The sequence below is a fragment of the Lipotes vexillifer genome, unplaced genomic scaffold (assembly GCF_000442215.2).
Source record: "Lipotes vexillifer unplaced genomic scaffold, Lipotes_vexillifer_v1.1 scaffold141, whole genome shotgun sequence".
Lineage (NCBI taxonomy): Eukaryota > Metazoa > Chordata > Mammalia > Artiodactyla > Lipotidae > Lipotes > Lipotes vexillifer.
Window position 1 is genome coordinate 1,257,360 of NW_006792108.1, and position 15,221 is coordinate 1,272,580.

The 15,221-nt window shown below is 42.3% G+C and overlaps 1 protein-coding gene across 1 annotated transcript in view; it reads right to left on the reverse strand.

Moving 5' to 3' along the window:
• Positions 1 to 9,645, reverse strand: part of SLC5A8 (solute carrier family 5 member 8) — a 63,877-nt gene extending 54,232 nt beyond the window's left edge. The window contains exons 1-3 of the mRNA XM_007465343.1: positions 8,925 to 9,645; positions 2,138 to 2,203; positions 79 to 130 (exon numbers count right to left, since the gene is read on the reverse strand). Of these exons, the coding sequence (XP_007465405.1) occupies positions 79 to 130; positions 2,138 to 2,203; positions 8,925 to 9,275 (469 nt within the window). The 5' untranslated portion in view covers positions 9,276 to 9,645. The remainder of the gene's footprint in view (positions 1 to 78; positions 131 to 2,137; positions 2,204 to 8,924) is intronic.
• Between the last annotated feature and the right edge of the window lie 5,576 nt (positions 9,646 to 15,221).

Sequence of the window (15,221 nt, forward strand, 5' to 3'; positions counted from 1 at the left end):
TCTCCCCAAAGACAGAATAAGGTCTGTTAAAAGTGAACCCCCAAATGAGAGTGACATATTGGTAACTCTAAAATGTACCTTGATTCAAAGCCAGGGCAGGGGCATAGATAACAATTCCAGTATACAAAATCTAGGGGGAAAAAGAAAACCAAATAAACGATATGAATTACAAAATGAAATATTGATATTTTTCTATACATTTAATTATGAATTAAAACTACAGCTTCAATATACTTAATAAAATTTGCTTGTAACTTGAAAAATGTTATTTAAGTGGAGTTGACTCTCCTTTTCCATTTATGGTGTGGTCATAGGTCACAAAAATCTTTTATGACCAATTTTGTGTAAAAATATGGACTTTTCATGTTGTGCTTAGTGCGGATAGTCACTGATACATCACTTCAAGTTTGAAATCAATTTTCCTAGGTCTAGAACAATTAGAAAGAGAGAAAGAATACAAATTTAAAAGGGGATGCTTCCTCATTCATATGCTTTCAAGCTGTTGTTAATCACTGCATAATTAATTGGGAAAATTGTGGAACCTTGTTTGTAAAAGTTTGCATGACCACTAATTAAACAAAAGTGTAAATTTGCCCTAAAATTTCCTGAAAGCCAACAAAAATTCTATTCTACCTTTTAAATATTATTTATTATTTTTCATTCATACACTTAACAAATATTTATTAATCTGGGGTACAACAGTAAGATAAATATGTTCTTTTTTCTCAGAATACCATTTTCATTGCATTTGATCTTTCAAATACATAGAAGCTAATTCTATGATTACTGTATAAAACATATGAAAAAAATGTTATATAGTAGTTGAATGATTAAATTGCATGAGTGATCTATGGAAGTAAGTCTTTCAAATAGCAGATTCTAAAGCTCCCCTCTTTTTGCAAGAATGAACTAGCTTTTCACAGTCATTATTCTGTCCAAGTTAAAGATTTGAAAATGTGACCACAGGCCACCTTCCTAACATTTGTCCCCACTTTTTCATTTCTGGTGGCACTTCTAACGATGATCCAAAGAGTGTCTGAACTCCGCTGTCCAATGCGAGCTACCAGCCTCAGCTATGTGTCAGAATCTCTACCAGACCCCAGAGGGCTCTTTCCTTTTATACTGCAAGTGTTAAGGACAGATACAATTTAAGTTACATAATTTACAAAGATGTAAAATGGAGTCAAGTTAAATAATTGCAAAGGCACTCTGTCCTGCTGTAGCAAATGTTTGGGTAGCTTTTGAATGGAGAAATGGAATTATAAAAATGGATGAGAATGAAAACTCCTTCCTGGACCTCCATTATCAAACTCATCCTTAAAGCACTTAGCTGCCAAGAGGAAGATAGGTCTAAATGATGTGACAATGATCGTGATAAGCCTCCAGCAGCCTGGATGAAGGGTGGGAAGCATTCTCTGTCACTGATTGCTTGGCAAATCTTTGCTTTCCATTTGTGCCAAGCAGTAAATCTACCCTTGCATATTCTTGGAGTACTGGATTGTGTAGTTGGCTTTAAAAACTCCTCCAGAGTGCATGATTTTGTTGTTTTATATCAATGAGTACATCAATTGGGTTTTACAGTTCGATTTTTAAAAGAGAGCACTGATTCATTTTTTAAAGTATGCTTTCAAACAAAGAAAATTATTTCCTAATGTCTTCCTATGTCAGTTCATTTTCCTATTAAGTTTATTGCTTAACATGTTGCAAAATACTATGAAACATACAACTTGTTTTCCCTTTATTACAATTCCTACTATCAGCTACTACAGTTCCTTCAAATAGCTTTGTCATCTCAGTAATGCCCTTACTGTCACTTTGGTGGGGAAAGAGGGAGGTGTGAGAGGGAAAACCATACTTTCCTAAAGTAACATAAGTGTTGCTTGATCAATATAATATTCCATGTTTACTTAAATCATTCTGTTTTCCCAGGAAGTAGTGCATTTGCTGAAACACTGTTTGATGATCTTAAGGATTAAAGTTATGTAGTGACAAGTGTTTTTCCTTTTTTGTTTCCTCCTATTTTCAACATCCCTTTTTTATCTTTCATGTACTTACCAAATAAGCTTGACCCAGATGCCTTGTTTAAAAACATTGTACATGAAAAAAAGAGAAAATTAATGAACTGAGGGTTACTTACTGTTTGAACAATGAAGAGGCTTGTTCCACAGAGACGAACATATTTGTTAAATCGAAGTCCTAAATACTGTTTCCAAAAAAGGAAAAATGGTTAATATGTAAAACTTCGGGACACTTTTTAAAAACCAGCAGCTTAAGAAGTAAAGGAGTTAGAAATTTAAAGCAACTAATTTGTATTCTGCATTCCTATTTCACTGTTATTTTAAATTACATAGAGAAAAACTGACCCTTGCTTTAGAGTACTGTTCAATGGGTTTTAACACAGAACAGCTCCATCACCCACGGGAAACCCCGTCAAAAGTTTCTCCTTTCTCGCTCCTTTGTAGTCAAACCCTCCTCTCACCCCTAAACCTTGGCAATCACTGAGCTGTTCTCCATCCCTACGAGTTTTGCCTTTTGCAGAATGTCATACCAATGGAATTATATTCTGCATTTTTAGAATGAGCAAAGTGTTGTCCTCCCCTTTCTCTTGGTATCTACCCAATACATTTCCTCTGATACACTTAGGGAATCAACCCTTTCCCACTTCAGGCAATTGTGGAATTGTCGATCAAGGTGCCCAGCCTAGGCCAAAAGATAGTCACATGACCCACGTTCAGCCAATCAGCTTCTCTTCTCAATGGGTATTTGAATCTTAGAGGCAAGATATAAAGACAGAAAATGATTGGAGCAGAAGCAGACCGATCCTGACAGGGTGGCCTGAAGAGGCTGCCCTCGCTTCTGTCCTTTGCAAAGTCTGTTTGCTCAGCTTTTCCACCTATGCTATGAGCTACTCCCATACCCTTACAATAAAAAATTTTAACTTAAATCAGCCTAAGTAAGTTTCTGTTCAGAGCCAAGCGTGACATCTGCGATATCTTATAATATACAAGCATACCTCATTTTATTGCACTTTGCTTTTTTGTTCTTCACAGGTACTGCATTTTTTTTTACAGATTAAAGGTTTCTGGCAACCTTGCGTGAAGCAAGTCTATCGGTTCCATTTTCCCAACAGCATTTGCTCACTTCATGTTTCTGTGTCACATTTTGGTAATTCTTGCAATATTTCAAACTTTGCATTATCATTATATTTGTTATGGTGATCTCTGATCAGTGATCTTTGATGTTACTATTGCAAAAAGATTACGACTTGCTGAAGGCTCAGATGATGGTTAGCATTTTTTAGCAATAAGGTACTTTTAAATTATGGTATGTACATTGTTTTTTAAACATAGAGCTGTTGTACACTTAATAGACTACAGCATAGTATAAACATAACTTTTATATGCACTGGGAAAGCAAAAAGCTCATGCAACTCGTTTTATTGCAATATTCCCTTTATTGTGGTGGTCTGGAACTGAACCTGTAGTATCTCTGAGGTATGTCAGTAGTGTGCTTATCTCCAATATTATAGATCATAATGTATTACAGAGTTAGAATCCTAGGATTTTAGAGCTGGAAAGAAGCCGGGGTCCAAGACATTCTTTAAGTTGAATATTATTACTACATATAGAGAGAATTCTAAGGCTGACAGTAGTCTTTTCATATAGCAGAAAAAATGAGGGAGGAAAAACTGACATTAGGTAAATATCAGAGGAAAAGACACCAGATATTTTTGCTTCATAATCACAGCTAACATTTATAGAGTATTTGCTGCATGCCCTGTCCTCCCAACAACTCCATGAGGCAGTTACTATGCATAAGTGCATGTTGGAAACCAGGACACTGGGGCACAGAGAGAATACCAAGGCTGCAACCTAATAATTGCTGGAGACACAATGCAAATCTAGGACCATTTGATGCCAAACTCTGTGCACCTAACCACTCTGTTATTCAAAATAACAAGAAAACTGCCCATGTGTCTAAGATTCATCCAGAGTGAGTGAGTGGCACTGACACATAATAGGACCTCCTAAAATAACTAATGAGTTAAGAATATACAATGCAGTGTAGTGAGTGCTCTGGGGCAAGAGTTCCAGCCCTTGTTCCAGCCTTACTCTTGACTCCACGAGCTTGGGACACTCTAAATCTCAATTTCCTCCTTTTGAAAATGTGGATCATAGTAATCATTCTTTCCCCATTTACTTTGCAGGATTTTGGAGACTATCAAATGATGTAAATGGATGGGGAAATGTCGTAAACTGTTCACTTAAGATTTAAGACATTAAGAAGCTGGTAACCAAATCCACAGGCCTGAGAATTTGAATCTCAGTGAATTACATAAGTCGAAATCATCCAAGTATATTTTGGAAGACTTTTTAGAAAACCCAAGAAGTGTCTTGAAGCATGGGAACAGAGCTGTGTTATTTCTTCTGAGTTGTTTTAGTAAAACTCTATTAAAAATAAATGTCCATGAATTGACAGAGAAGTCTTTGCCTTTTCTAGGTACATGTATCCATACTGCTGGAGACTAAAGAAAACTGAAGAGGAAAATGTGATGGAGGTAAGAATGTAGCAAGTTAAACAACAACAACAAAATATATATATATATATATTTTTCCCCCCTCACAATACTAACTCAAGACAGAACCAAGAATTCTATCACTATCTCAGTGTCGAATGAAAAAAGTGCACAACCTAAAAGTTGAGAATTATGTTTTATTCTGAGGCCTTACTGAGGACTATAGCCCAGGGTGGCAGCCTCTCAGACAGCTCTGAGGGACTGTTCCAAAGAGGTAAGGGAGGAGCCAGGATATATAGGAGTATTTGCTGGGAAACAAAACAGAACAAAACATGTAGTTGAACATCAAAAGATTACTGCCAATCACAAAGAACCGACAAAGGTAATGATTTTAGTGCTTTTCTGTGTATGGGAAAATGCAAGAGTCTGAGCTTACTGAAAGCCCTCCTTTCATACACATCTTATCTATCTAGGGCCAGTATCCTATTTTTCTCCATCCTGGATTCCCCTCAGGGTGCACCATGGGGGGTGGCTGCAGTGGCTGATGGCTTGGTGGCCACAACATCCTTTGTTTACCGAATGGCAGGGGACAGTCTTGTCCATCTCAGATACTGGGCTGCTAAAGAAATACCTAAAGATCAAGTCACTGATCAGTAGGCTCAGAGAACAGCTCTAGGATTTCTAGACAAAACCACAGAATAACAGTAGGTGTCTATGTTACCAAGCAGGACCCTATGGTACCTTCCCGGGACAGACCACTGCCCCCATGTCCTCTGCCTGCCTCTTGTTTATAGAACGGCTGTAGTCTTCCAGGCCTCCCCTGAGTCACAAAAGCCTGGCTCAAGAATTAATGATTGAAAGGGTGTGAGCATGTAGTGACAAAGGAGCAGATGGGCCAGGAGAACTAGGAACAATTCAAACAGTAAATCAGCAATATGGCAGTCACAGAATCTTTAGTTCCTCCCCAAAGTACCAAGATAACAGTATCTGATGCACATTTCCTGAGTTGTTTTACAGATGCTAAAACCTCCATCAAATGGAAGAAGTTAATTACTTGATGACCATGAGCATGTAGCCCCAGACCTACTGGAGCCTGAGGATTGATAATGTTAACCCCTGTGACACTGCCCTAGCACCTCCCCACCAATCTATCAGAGAATTGTGCACAAGGTGGTCACATACTCTGTGACTCCCCTCCCTCACCTTGCCTTTAAAAATGCTTCCCTAAAACCCACTGGGGAGTTGAGGATATTTTTATCATTAGCTGCCCCAGAATAATAATAAAAGCTGCACTTTCCTCCACCGCAACCTGGTGTCAGTAGATTGGCTTTACTGCGCATGGACGAGCGGACCCAAGTTTGGTTCAGTCACACCTATAGTCAGTTGAGATCTCGCATAGTCCTCAGTACTTTGAATAACTTAGGGACTAAGATTTCTACTGATTTTTTTTTTAAAAAGAGAGAGAGAGAGAGAGAGAGAGTCTGGGCAACGTAGTTCAAACACATTGATTTTGCTGGATCCAGAAACATCCTGAAGAGATGGTGAATGCAGTTGGGCTCCTGCATATTTCTTCTCTGTGAATCTGGAAGTTGCTATACACCTATCAGGACTACACCTTGAAGGCAGTGATAAATAGATATCACAAATGCTTCTGAACAGCCAATTGTAGCTAACAATCTGGAACTAGGGAAACTTCTTATTCTGTGTAGTTGATTCCACCTCTCAGCATAAAACAAACAAAATATGCCACAAGAAATTGTTTTCCATGACCAACTGCCAGGGACATAGCATGTTACCTAACTTCCCTGTTCCCAGTGGCCTGGCATCCACTAGGCGTGGATACCCCCAGTGTGTCCACAACCCCTTGTGTCCTGCACCATGTCCCTTTTGCCTGCACCATTCTAAGCTCCGCTCAGGGTTATAACACTCACCGGAGCCTTCAGAAGCAGCCAGTATGCACCACTGCACAGCCTCTAGGCATGTGTCCACTTTGCTTCAGGCTCTCTTGTGAAGCTTAACTTACTCGGAATCTCTGTCTACAAAATGGGGCTCTCACAGTATAAGAATTATTTTGAGTATTGAGTCAGATAATGTATGTCAAACAGGCAACCCAGTGCCCAGCCTGTATTAAGCATTCAGTAAACGTTTGCTTTTTGCCATTTTTAGCTGGAACTCTGCTAACTTAGCCTCCACCCCTGCAAATGTGTGGGAAATCTGCTTCTGGTTAAGTTAACGTTGCTGACCCGAAGAGGCACAGGTCAGTGATTATGAGAGGAGCATTCACCTACGGGGACTGAAGTCCTCTTGCCAGGTTCTTCAAACCCTTTCTGGGTTTTGGAGTTGGTTAACTACAGATCAGAGCTCACGGACTCAAAATGCCTACAGATCTCATTAGGTAAAATACAACAACTGGATCAGCCAGGCGTTCATATATTAGCAGGTTGAAATATTCCTCATATTCATTAAGAAATATGTCCTCTGACATCTCCCTCAAAGCAAGAAGTCCCTTCAGTCCTTTCCATTTTCCCTTTTGCATGTTTGTTTTGTTTTGTTTTGTTTTTGCGGTACGCGGGCCTCTCACTGTTGTGGCCTCTCCCGTTGCGGACCACAGGCTCCAGACGCGCAGGCTCAGCGGCCATGGCCCACGGGCCCAGCCGCTCCACAGCACGTGGGATCTTCCCGGACCGGGGCACGAACCCGTGTCCCCTGCATCGGCAGGCGGACTCCCAACCACTGCGCCACCAGGGAAGCCCTCCCTTTTGCATTTTTGATAAAGACCTAAATGCAGATAGATTTCTCTACCATAAGAAAGTAACCATGCAGATACAATGAAGAGACCTCAATATAGAAATTAATAGGGAATGAGAGCAACGGCTGTAAACTGGGGTTCCTGTTGCCACAGGGAATGTGGGCCCAGTGTCAGTAGTCTTTTAAGTTTCAGAAGAAGTCAGACTCTGGAATTTTATTTGACTTCTCATCATTAAATGCTAAATTAATTTTTTTTCAAAACATTATAAGGGTCAACAGCAACAAAAAAGACCTAAGACAGTTTGTCTGGGGTAATCAGTTTGTCACTTTTGAGCAAAACAAAGAAACTCTACCCTGCTCACTTCTGGGGCGATGACTAAACAAATGCTCTCAAACACAATGACCAGAGTGCAAAGAAGGCAGTGTTGCACCAGGGGCACCTCACCCTGCAATAAGTTCACTAGAGCCCAGGCAGTGTGTCATCAACACTTGTTGTGCCATTGGGGCCCATCCCCAGCACCAGCTGAACCAGCCTCACTAAGAAACCACCATCCAGTGGCTCTGGGTTGGGGCAAACACTACATGAACTCGAAGACAAGGTGGCTGCTGAGAATGAGGCTCGGGGTGCTTGGATAATGGTCTGTTAGAGAGACCACTTCTGCAGGTTTGTCCATGGAACTCATGGAACTGGGCCCAACCACTCCCCTAAACTTTTATCCTCCCCTGACACTCCCATTCAACAGCTCTTTAAACTAAACCAAACATTCACACTATCTTTGCAAAGCCCTTTCCGGCAGACAATTTGAGAAAATTTATAACCAGGGGACCTGTGCAATTGGAAAGATGGTTTCCCTTAATCATCTCTCCACAGAGAGAGAAGGCGGAGATGCTTAAGAACTCTGCAGCCAAATTTTCCTAGTGATCCCAAGGGAACAACCTCTACCACCATCACCCCAATACTTATGGTCAACATTTACTCAGCACTTACCCTGTGCCAGACACTGTTCTAAATGCTGCCTTGCATCATCTCATTTAATCACCCCAACAACCAGATGAGGTAGGTGGTATAATTATTCCCATTTTGAGACTAAGAAAGAGGCACAAAAGGTTAAATAAGTCAGCCAAGGTTACCCAGCTAGTAAGCATAGAATCTGGTCTCAAACACGAGATTCAGAACCTTAACCATGTGAGTGCCTGACTCTCCGTGGAAGGCATGTTTGCGGAGAGGGAAGGAGGGGAGAGTACCCATAATTCCTGGAAAAGTGAGTGGACCGAGGACCTGGAATGAGGGGATTCCTTTCAAGGAGGAGGAGCTGAGACTTACCCTTCCCCAAGATAATAAGTTGAAAAATCTTTCCCCTTGACTTGGAATCAAAGATGTTAAAGCAGAAATGGCCTTACTGAGCACGAGTCCAAATAACTCCGTTTACTCTGGGAGCCTCTCTCTTCCCCTGAGCTCACGAATGTTAAGTCCCAAGATTATTTTTCGCCTTTACAGGACACCTCTCCCTAAAAGGGGCGGGCAGAAGAGGTGATGGATATGAACGGGGAGAGACTTGGATGTGGTGGTGAGCCTGCCCCCAGGAAAATCTCTCCAGGAGCTGAAAAGTACCCCCCTCACCCCATCACCTCTCCCCGGGCCCTCCTTTTCACCCTGTACCTCGTAGGTGCTGGTAATTCCCAGTTTGTAGAATACCGGGAGAAAGACCTCCGCGCTGAGGAACACCACAAGGAAGTAGGTGATGGCAAAGATGCTGAATATGGCCCCAAAACGGTAGACTTCGGAGGGGGTGCCCAGGACCGTGACAGCCGACATGAAGCTGGCGGTGAGGGACATCGCCACGGGCACGGCGGTCATACTGCGGCCGCCCATCAAGAAGTCCCTGGAGGTCTGCTGGCCGCCCCCCGCGAAGGCGTAGTAGATGCCGATGGCGGCCGAGATGAGCAGCATCCCGGCGAACACTAAGTAGTCCCACACCACGAAGGTGCCGATGCCCCGCGGCGAGACCATGGCCGCGCCGTTGCCGGGGCCCTGCGCGTAAACTGGCGGCTCCGCGGCTCGCAGCCGGAGCCGGAGCTTCACCTGCGCGCCCTGCGCTCACTTATTTCCGAGCCGCGCGCGGCGGGCGTGGCGCCCTAAGGGGATTAGAGGCGTCTGGCAGGTGTCAGTCCCCGCCGGCACCCAGCGTCTCGCGAAAGGGAAAGGAGGGTACGCTCTGGCAGCAGCCCCTGAGCCCACCGCAGCCAGCAGAGCCCCCCGAAATGGGACTTTGGGGACCCGAGCCCCAGGTGCCAGGCCAGGGTGGCTCCCCGAGCGCCGCGGACACCTGGGCAGGTGAACTTGGAGCTTCCAGCCGCCTCTGGCGAATCCTCAAGGAGCGCTCAGAAAATTTTATCAAGTGGCACCCGAGGGAACGCACTATTTAAATGAGCAGGCGACCTATGGGAGAGGTGGGTCGAAGGGCAATTGTCACGCCTTTATTTATTTATTTTTTAACATCTTCACTGGAGTATAATTGCTTTACTACGGTGTGTTACTTTCTGCTTTATAACAAAGTGAATCAGCTATACTTATACATATATCCCCATATCTCCTCCCTCTTGCATCTCCCTCCCATCCTGCTATCCCACCCCTACAAATACCGTATGCTAACACGCCTTTACTTTTAGCTTTCCAGTTCAATAGACCGGGTCCTTACGGGAAGATACACCTGGAATTTTTCGATTGCCTTATGTGATAAATTGATGGGCGATTCGGGTGACAGTGTGCAGTGAGCTGAGGACCCAGTCCTTAGGCACGTAAGCAGTTATAAAGGAGAGGAACAAGTCTGTGCTACTGGTTGCCTGTGCTTTCATTCAACAAACAATTTTGATTCCCAACAGTCTCTCCTACAAATGATAGTTGCTATAATATCAGAAATACCTACTATTTAATGAGCCTTACCATGTGACATATAACACGCTTGGCACCTTGTACATTAACTAGTGTTATTCTTACTATTACCCTTGATATAGAAATCATCTCCATTTTTCAAATAAGGAAGCTGGCCAAAACACTTTCCCAAGGAAACGGTAGAGATTAAGATTTTTAATCCAGGTCTGTTACAGAATTTGTTCTCTTAATCACAATGCTATACCTTTGTAGAGTACAAATGTAGACACATGTTAAATGTAGGCACAAATATGTACACCTAAATGAAGATACCTGAAAGCATATGGAAGACAAGATCATTTCCGGTAGTAGCACTCAGTATTTTAAGTGGCTTGCCTTGAAATATTACTAACACGAGTCATGCCTGTAAAGCAATGGGATCCTCAGGTTTTTCCTTCTAAAAGAGGCCCTCTGGCCAAATAAGCCCTGGCATAGGTGTATTTCAAGCCATCCTTGTTCATCTTCATACATCTTTATAATTTACCAGTTGACCCTTGGTAAACAATCCACAGAATGCATTTAGCGCAGCCTAGTACGTGAAGAAAGCTATATCAGACTACTTTTTTTGTAAACTGACGTTATGTGTATAACACTTTTGAAAGGAAATAAAGAAGGAAATATAAGCTAAATCCAAGTAATTTAATTATTTAAACAACTACATGGTTTGGAATTATGTCCCAACTGTGTGAAATTTACTATGTTTGCACTATAATATTATGACTCTCTTGGACAGAGACAGTATTTTCTCCTACTGTCACCACCTGGAGCTCAAACTCTCACCATGAAACAGCACTATAAAAGTGATAGCATCCACTACATCTGGGGTTCTTCCATCTCCACACAAACTATAGTGCTTTACGACCCCTCCCAAGATTCACTGTGCGCTGCCAGTGTACTCTACCCCCATTAGCGTCCTGCCAAAGGATTAAGTGAGATGATATGTTCTCTGGAGATGATGGCCTCTGACTGTATGGAAAGAGAGGCATTTTGGTGGAAAACACCCAGACAACAGAGGGCTGGCTGTCCAATTCTCTGATGATGGGAGATGTTATGACTTTGAACCCAGCATAGTAGTAGCAGTTGTGGGGAGGACAAGAGGTCTAACCACCTACTTTTAGGGAGACACTTCCTTTTCAAAATGGACCACGATGCATGTTTTTAGTCCAGTTAAATGTGACTTCCTAGCAATTCATCCTACATTTTCTGGCCCTTGACCAGCTCTCAGACATCTTTTCCTACCACTTCTTTTCTCCATTTACTCTACTCCAGCCACATTATCTTCTCACTGTTCCTGGAACATGCCAAGCCTGTTTCTGTCTCAGAGCCTTTGCATGTGTTGCATCCTCTGCCTTGAATGCTCTTCTTCCAGATATCACCATGACTCCAACCTTCACTTCATTCAGGTCAAATGCCATCTCCTCCAAAAACCTTCCCTGCCCATTCCATCTATCGCTTTCGACTCCCTTACCTTGTTTTGTTTTTTTTGTTTTTGTTTTTTAACATACAAATACAATCTGACATAGTTCTTTGTTTATCTTGTTTGTAGTCTGTCTTCTCCCACTGGAATAGAAGCCCCATGAAGGCAGGGACTTTCTCTCTCTTTTGTTCATCACTATACTCCCTGGGTCTAAAACCTGGTACATGGGAGTTATTTTAAAAAATATTTGTTGAATATGTGAATAGACAAAGGAAGGGATTATTAGGAAATTCTCTCAAATAAATTGACTCAGTTTTGGTTTTTAATGTGGCAAATTTCATCTTTTTTCTGTGTTTCATAGACCTTTTGGAGGAAAAATGAGTGAAGCTACATCAGGAACTACTTTTTATTTTAAAGCTACATTTAGACCTACAGCAGTTATCTTTATCATTATGTTTTCTTTACCCATTTTATCAATTAATATTGCATTTGGCTGAGAACGACAGGAACCAAAATAACGATGGTGTAAGCAAGATAAATGTTTACTTCTCTTTCACACTTAAAGATGTCCAAAGATAAGTAGCTGAGGATTGAGGTGGGGAGAGGGGTGAGGTTACATGAAATGATTTGGGATCCAAACTCCTCTCTTACAGTTCTACCATCCTCAGATTTGATTTCCATCTCAGCAAGAGGAAGGAAAGGGCTGCTTAGGGTATGTCCACATCCTTCAAGGACATTTCCCATCAATTTTATGTGACAGTTCCACTTATATCTCATTGAATAGAACTTAGTCACATGGTCACATCTAGTTTCCAGAGAGACTGGGAAATGAAGTCTTTGTGCTAAGGGGGCATGGGCCAAACTAAATTTGGGGGCTCTACTTCTAAAGAAGAGGAGAATAGACACTGGGGGATGGCCAGCAGTCTCTGCCACATCTAACTTAACCACAACCTTCACCAAACAAACTTCTTTCTCAGAGTTTCCCAGGAATTTTTATTATTTCCCCATGGGTCCTCCTTAGCTGACAAAGTTAGAAGTCCTCAGGTTTAAAAACACAAATCAGCTGTGCCAATGACTAGTTCCTACCTTACCCTTCTCTACTTAAAGTTGATAGTCTCTGGTTTTTCCTTTTGTTTTGACAAACAGCTATTCTCTCCTCAAGAAACCACTCAGAAGACCCCTAACACTAGGGCCACACAGAAGCAGACAGGAGCGCGAGTGAAGTGGCTGACTCAGAATGGGGGACACAGAGGGACGCTGCGGTACCCGGTCACAGCGGGCTACCCCTTACTCAGTCGCTCACAGCCCTTGAAGAAAGCATTTCTCAAGTGCATTTTGACACGTGATCTGCTGGCTTTATAATCAACGTGCATTGATTTTAGGAACACACTTAGCACACAGGATGTTGTAAAGTCAAAGCTCATTAAGATTAGGTACAGGCACTATCCCCAACTGTCTTGTTACACAGACTACATTCTTTTAAGTAAGAGTCATGGCTGTAATAGGAAACACTTCCTGTGATACACAAAATGTTGCAATGACATCCATTGTAATGGGATTATATTTGTGTCAGACACTTGGTGAAGGAAGGACAGGATTTCAAGCTCACAGAAATCCTAAATACAAGGCTATGATAAAGATTGGTTTGGGGGACTTCCCTGGTGGTACAGTGGTTAAGAATCTGCCTGCCAATGCAGGGGACACGGGTTCAAGCTCTGGTCCGGGAAGATCCCACATGCCGCGGAGCAACTAAGCCCGTGCACCACAACTACTGAGCCTTCACTCTAGAGCCCACGAGCCACAACTACTGAGCCCGCGTGCTGCAACTGCTGAAGCCCACGTGCCTAGAGCCTGTGAACCACAACAAAGAGAAGCCACTGCAATGAGAAGCCCATACACCGCAACGAAGAGTAGCCCCCCGCTCGCTGCAACTAGAGAAAGCCTGCGCGTAGCAACGAAATGCAGCCAAAAAATAAATAAATTAAAAAAAAAAAAGATTGGTTTGGGAACAATATTTAAAATTATTAACAAGTCAGCAGTTAAGAAAGTTACATGAGCTGCCTTCAAGTTTAAAACATCCTTGGCTTGTTGCCTAAAAGTTACTTTAGTTTATAAACCAGATCCCTCCCTAAATAACGTAAATAGTATTAGCTATAGGGTAGAAGGTCTCACATTTTTTGTTTCTCTCCAGAGCTTTCCTACGGAGTTCACTTTTATACCTCTCACTAATCAGTGTACTTATAAACATATAAAAATACATAATAAGCTTATTCATGCAATGCCTTATAACTGCACAGTTTATTCAGGTTTTAGAAGTATATTCACATTTAATATTTTGTGAAAAATAGCAACTTAAACCACAATAGGTTTATATTACACCTTTTCCCCAGTCCCATTTATGGTATGTTTTTAAAATTTGGCAAAATAAACTTTTTCCCCAGAAAAGTAATTGGTGGCCCTGAAAATTGGTGGCCTGCTACATCTGAAGGCCCTAGATATAGATGGCCAACAGAGCCAAACAGGTTTCCTTGGAGTGAAATGATGTTTGGTGTTCCTATTACTCACCTCGCACTGCTGGGAACATGTTTATTTACCATTTATCCTGAAACAAGGAAATGAGAAATTTATATTGAAAATCACAGCACTGTATTATTAGTTGCTTCACACACCTTTTTGTCTTCTGTAGAAATATAGGAGTTTTTCTGAATGGCCTCTTTAATTTTTTTTAAAGCAGAGTAGCTAGGGAGGTCAATGGGAACAGACTGACACTTGCTGGTAATTATGCTCAAGTGGAAAAAGGACCTAGAATGCGCTGACATGGGTCATAGCTCATGCGAGGAACTCAAACCTTCACAAGAAGACAACCATCCCCACTCACCTTGGCACATGCCTCCCCCCTAGTTTTCTCTCCCATCTATGGTTCTGTATAAATGCTCTCACCCCCACCTCCTCCTGGGTGAGATGGGTGATAGAGTCTCACCCATCATTAAAGGTGGACTCAATTTTCAACATTCTTCATGAAATATTTCACTATTCCTAATCCTACCAGCCCACAACCAGATGTACTCTCTCCCTGCCTTGAGCGCTTTTACCATGTTTGTACTGCATTTTTGGCCTTCATACTGGTATGGTCTTGTAGTCGTTTTAATCAAGGCTATTAATGCAGGATAATCTCATAGATTCCATGAGTCCAAAAGCAGGAACTAGAAAGCCACTCTACATACCTGCTTCATTTTCCCCTCTCTCTCCAGATGGGTTTTCTCTGCACTGCCACAGCGATAGGGCCAGAAATGTCCAAGCCAGTGCTTATATGCCCTTAATTCAGTAAACAACGGAGGTTGATTAGCACCTTTGAATCTTAATTCTCAATCCCTTGGAGAGGAAATCTGATTGGTGCAGCTTGGGTCCCATGTCTCTGGACCCCAATCCCATCAGCGGTGGCCAGAAGGGCAGGGTTCCCATTGTGGCTGCACAGATTCACCCTGAGAGTGGGGAAGGGGGACTAGTTTCCCCACTGGGATGTGGTGAGCTGGTGAGATGCTCTGAAAGGTGCCTCCTCTATCAAACATCTATGCCATTTTGTTATCTCCGGTGAGAGTAAAATAAGC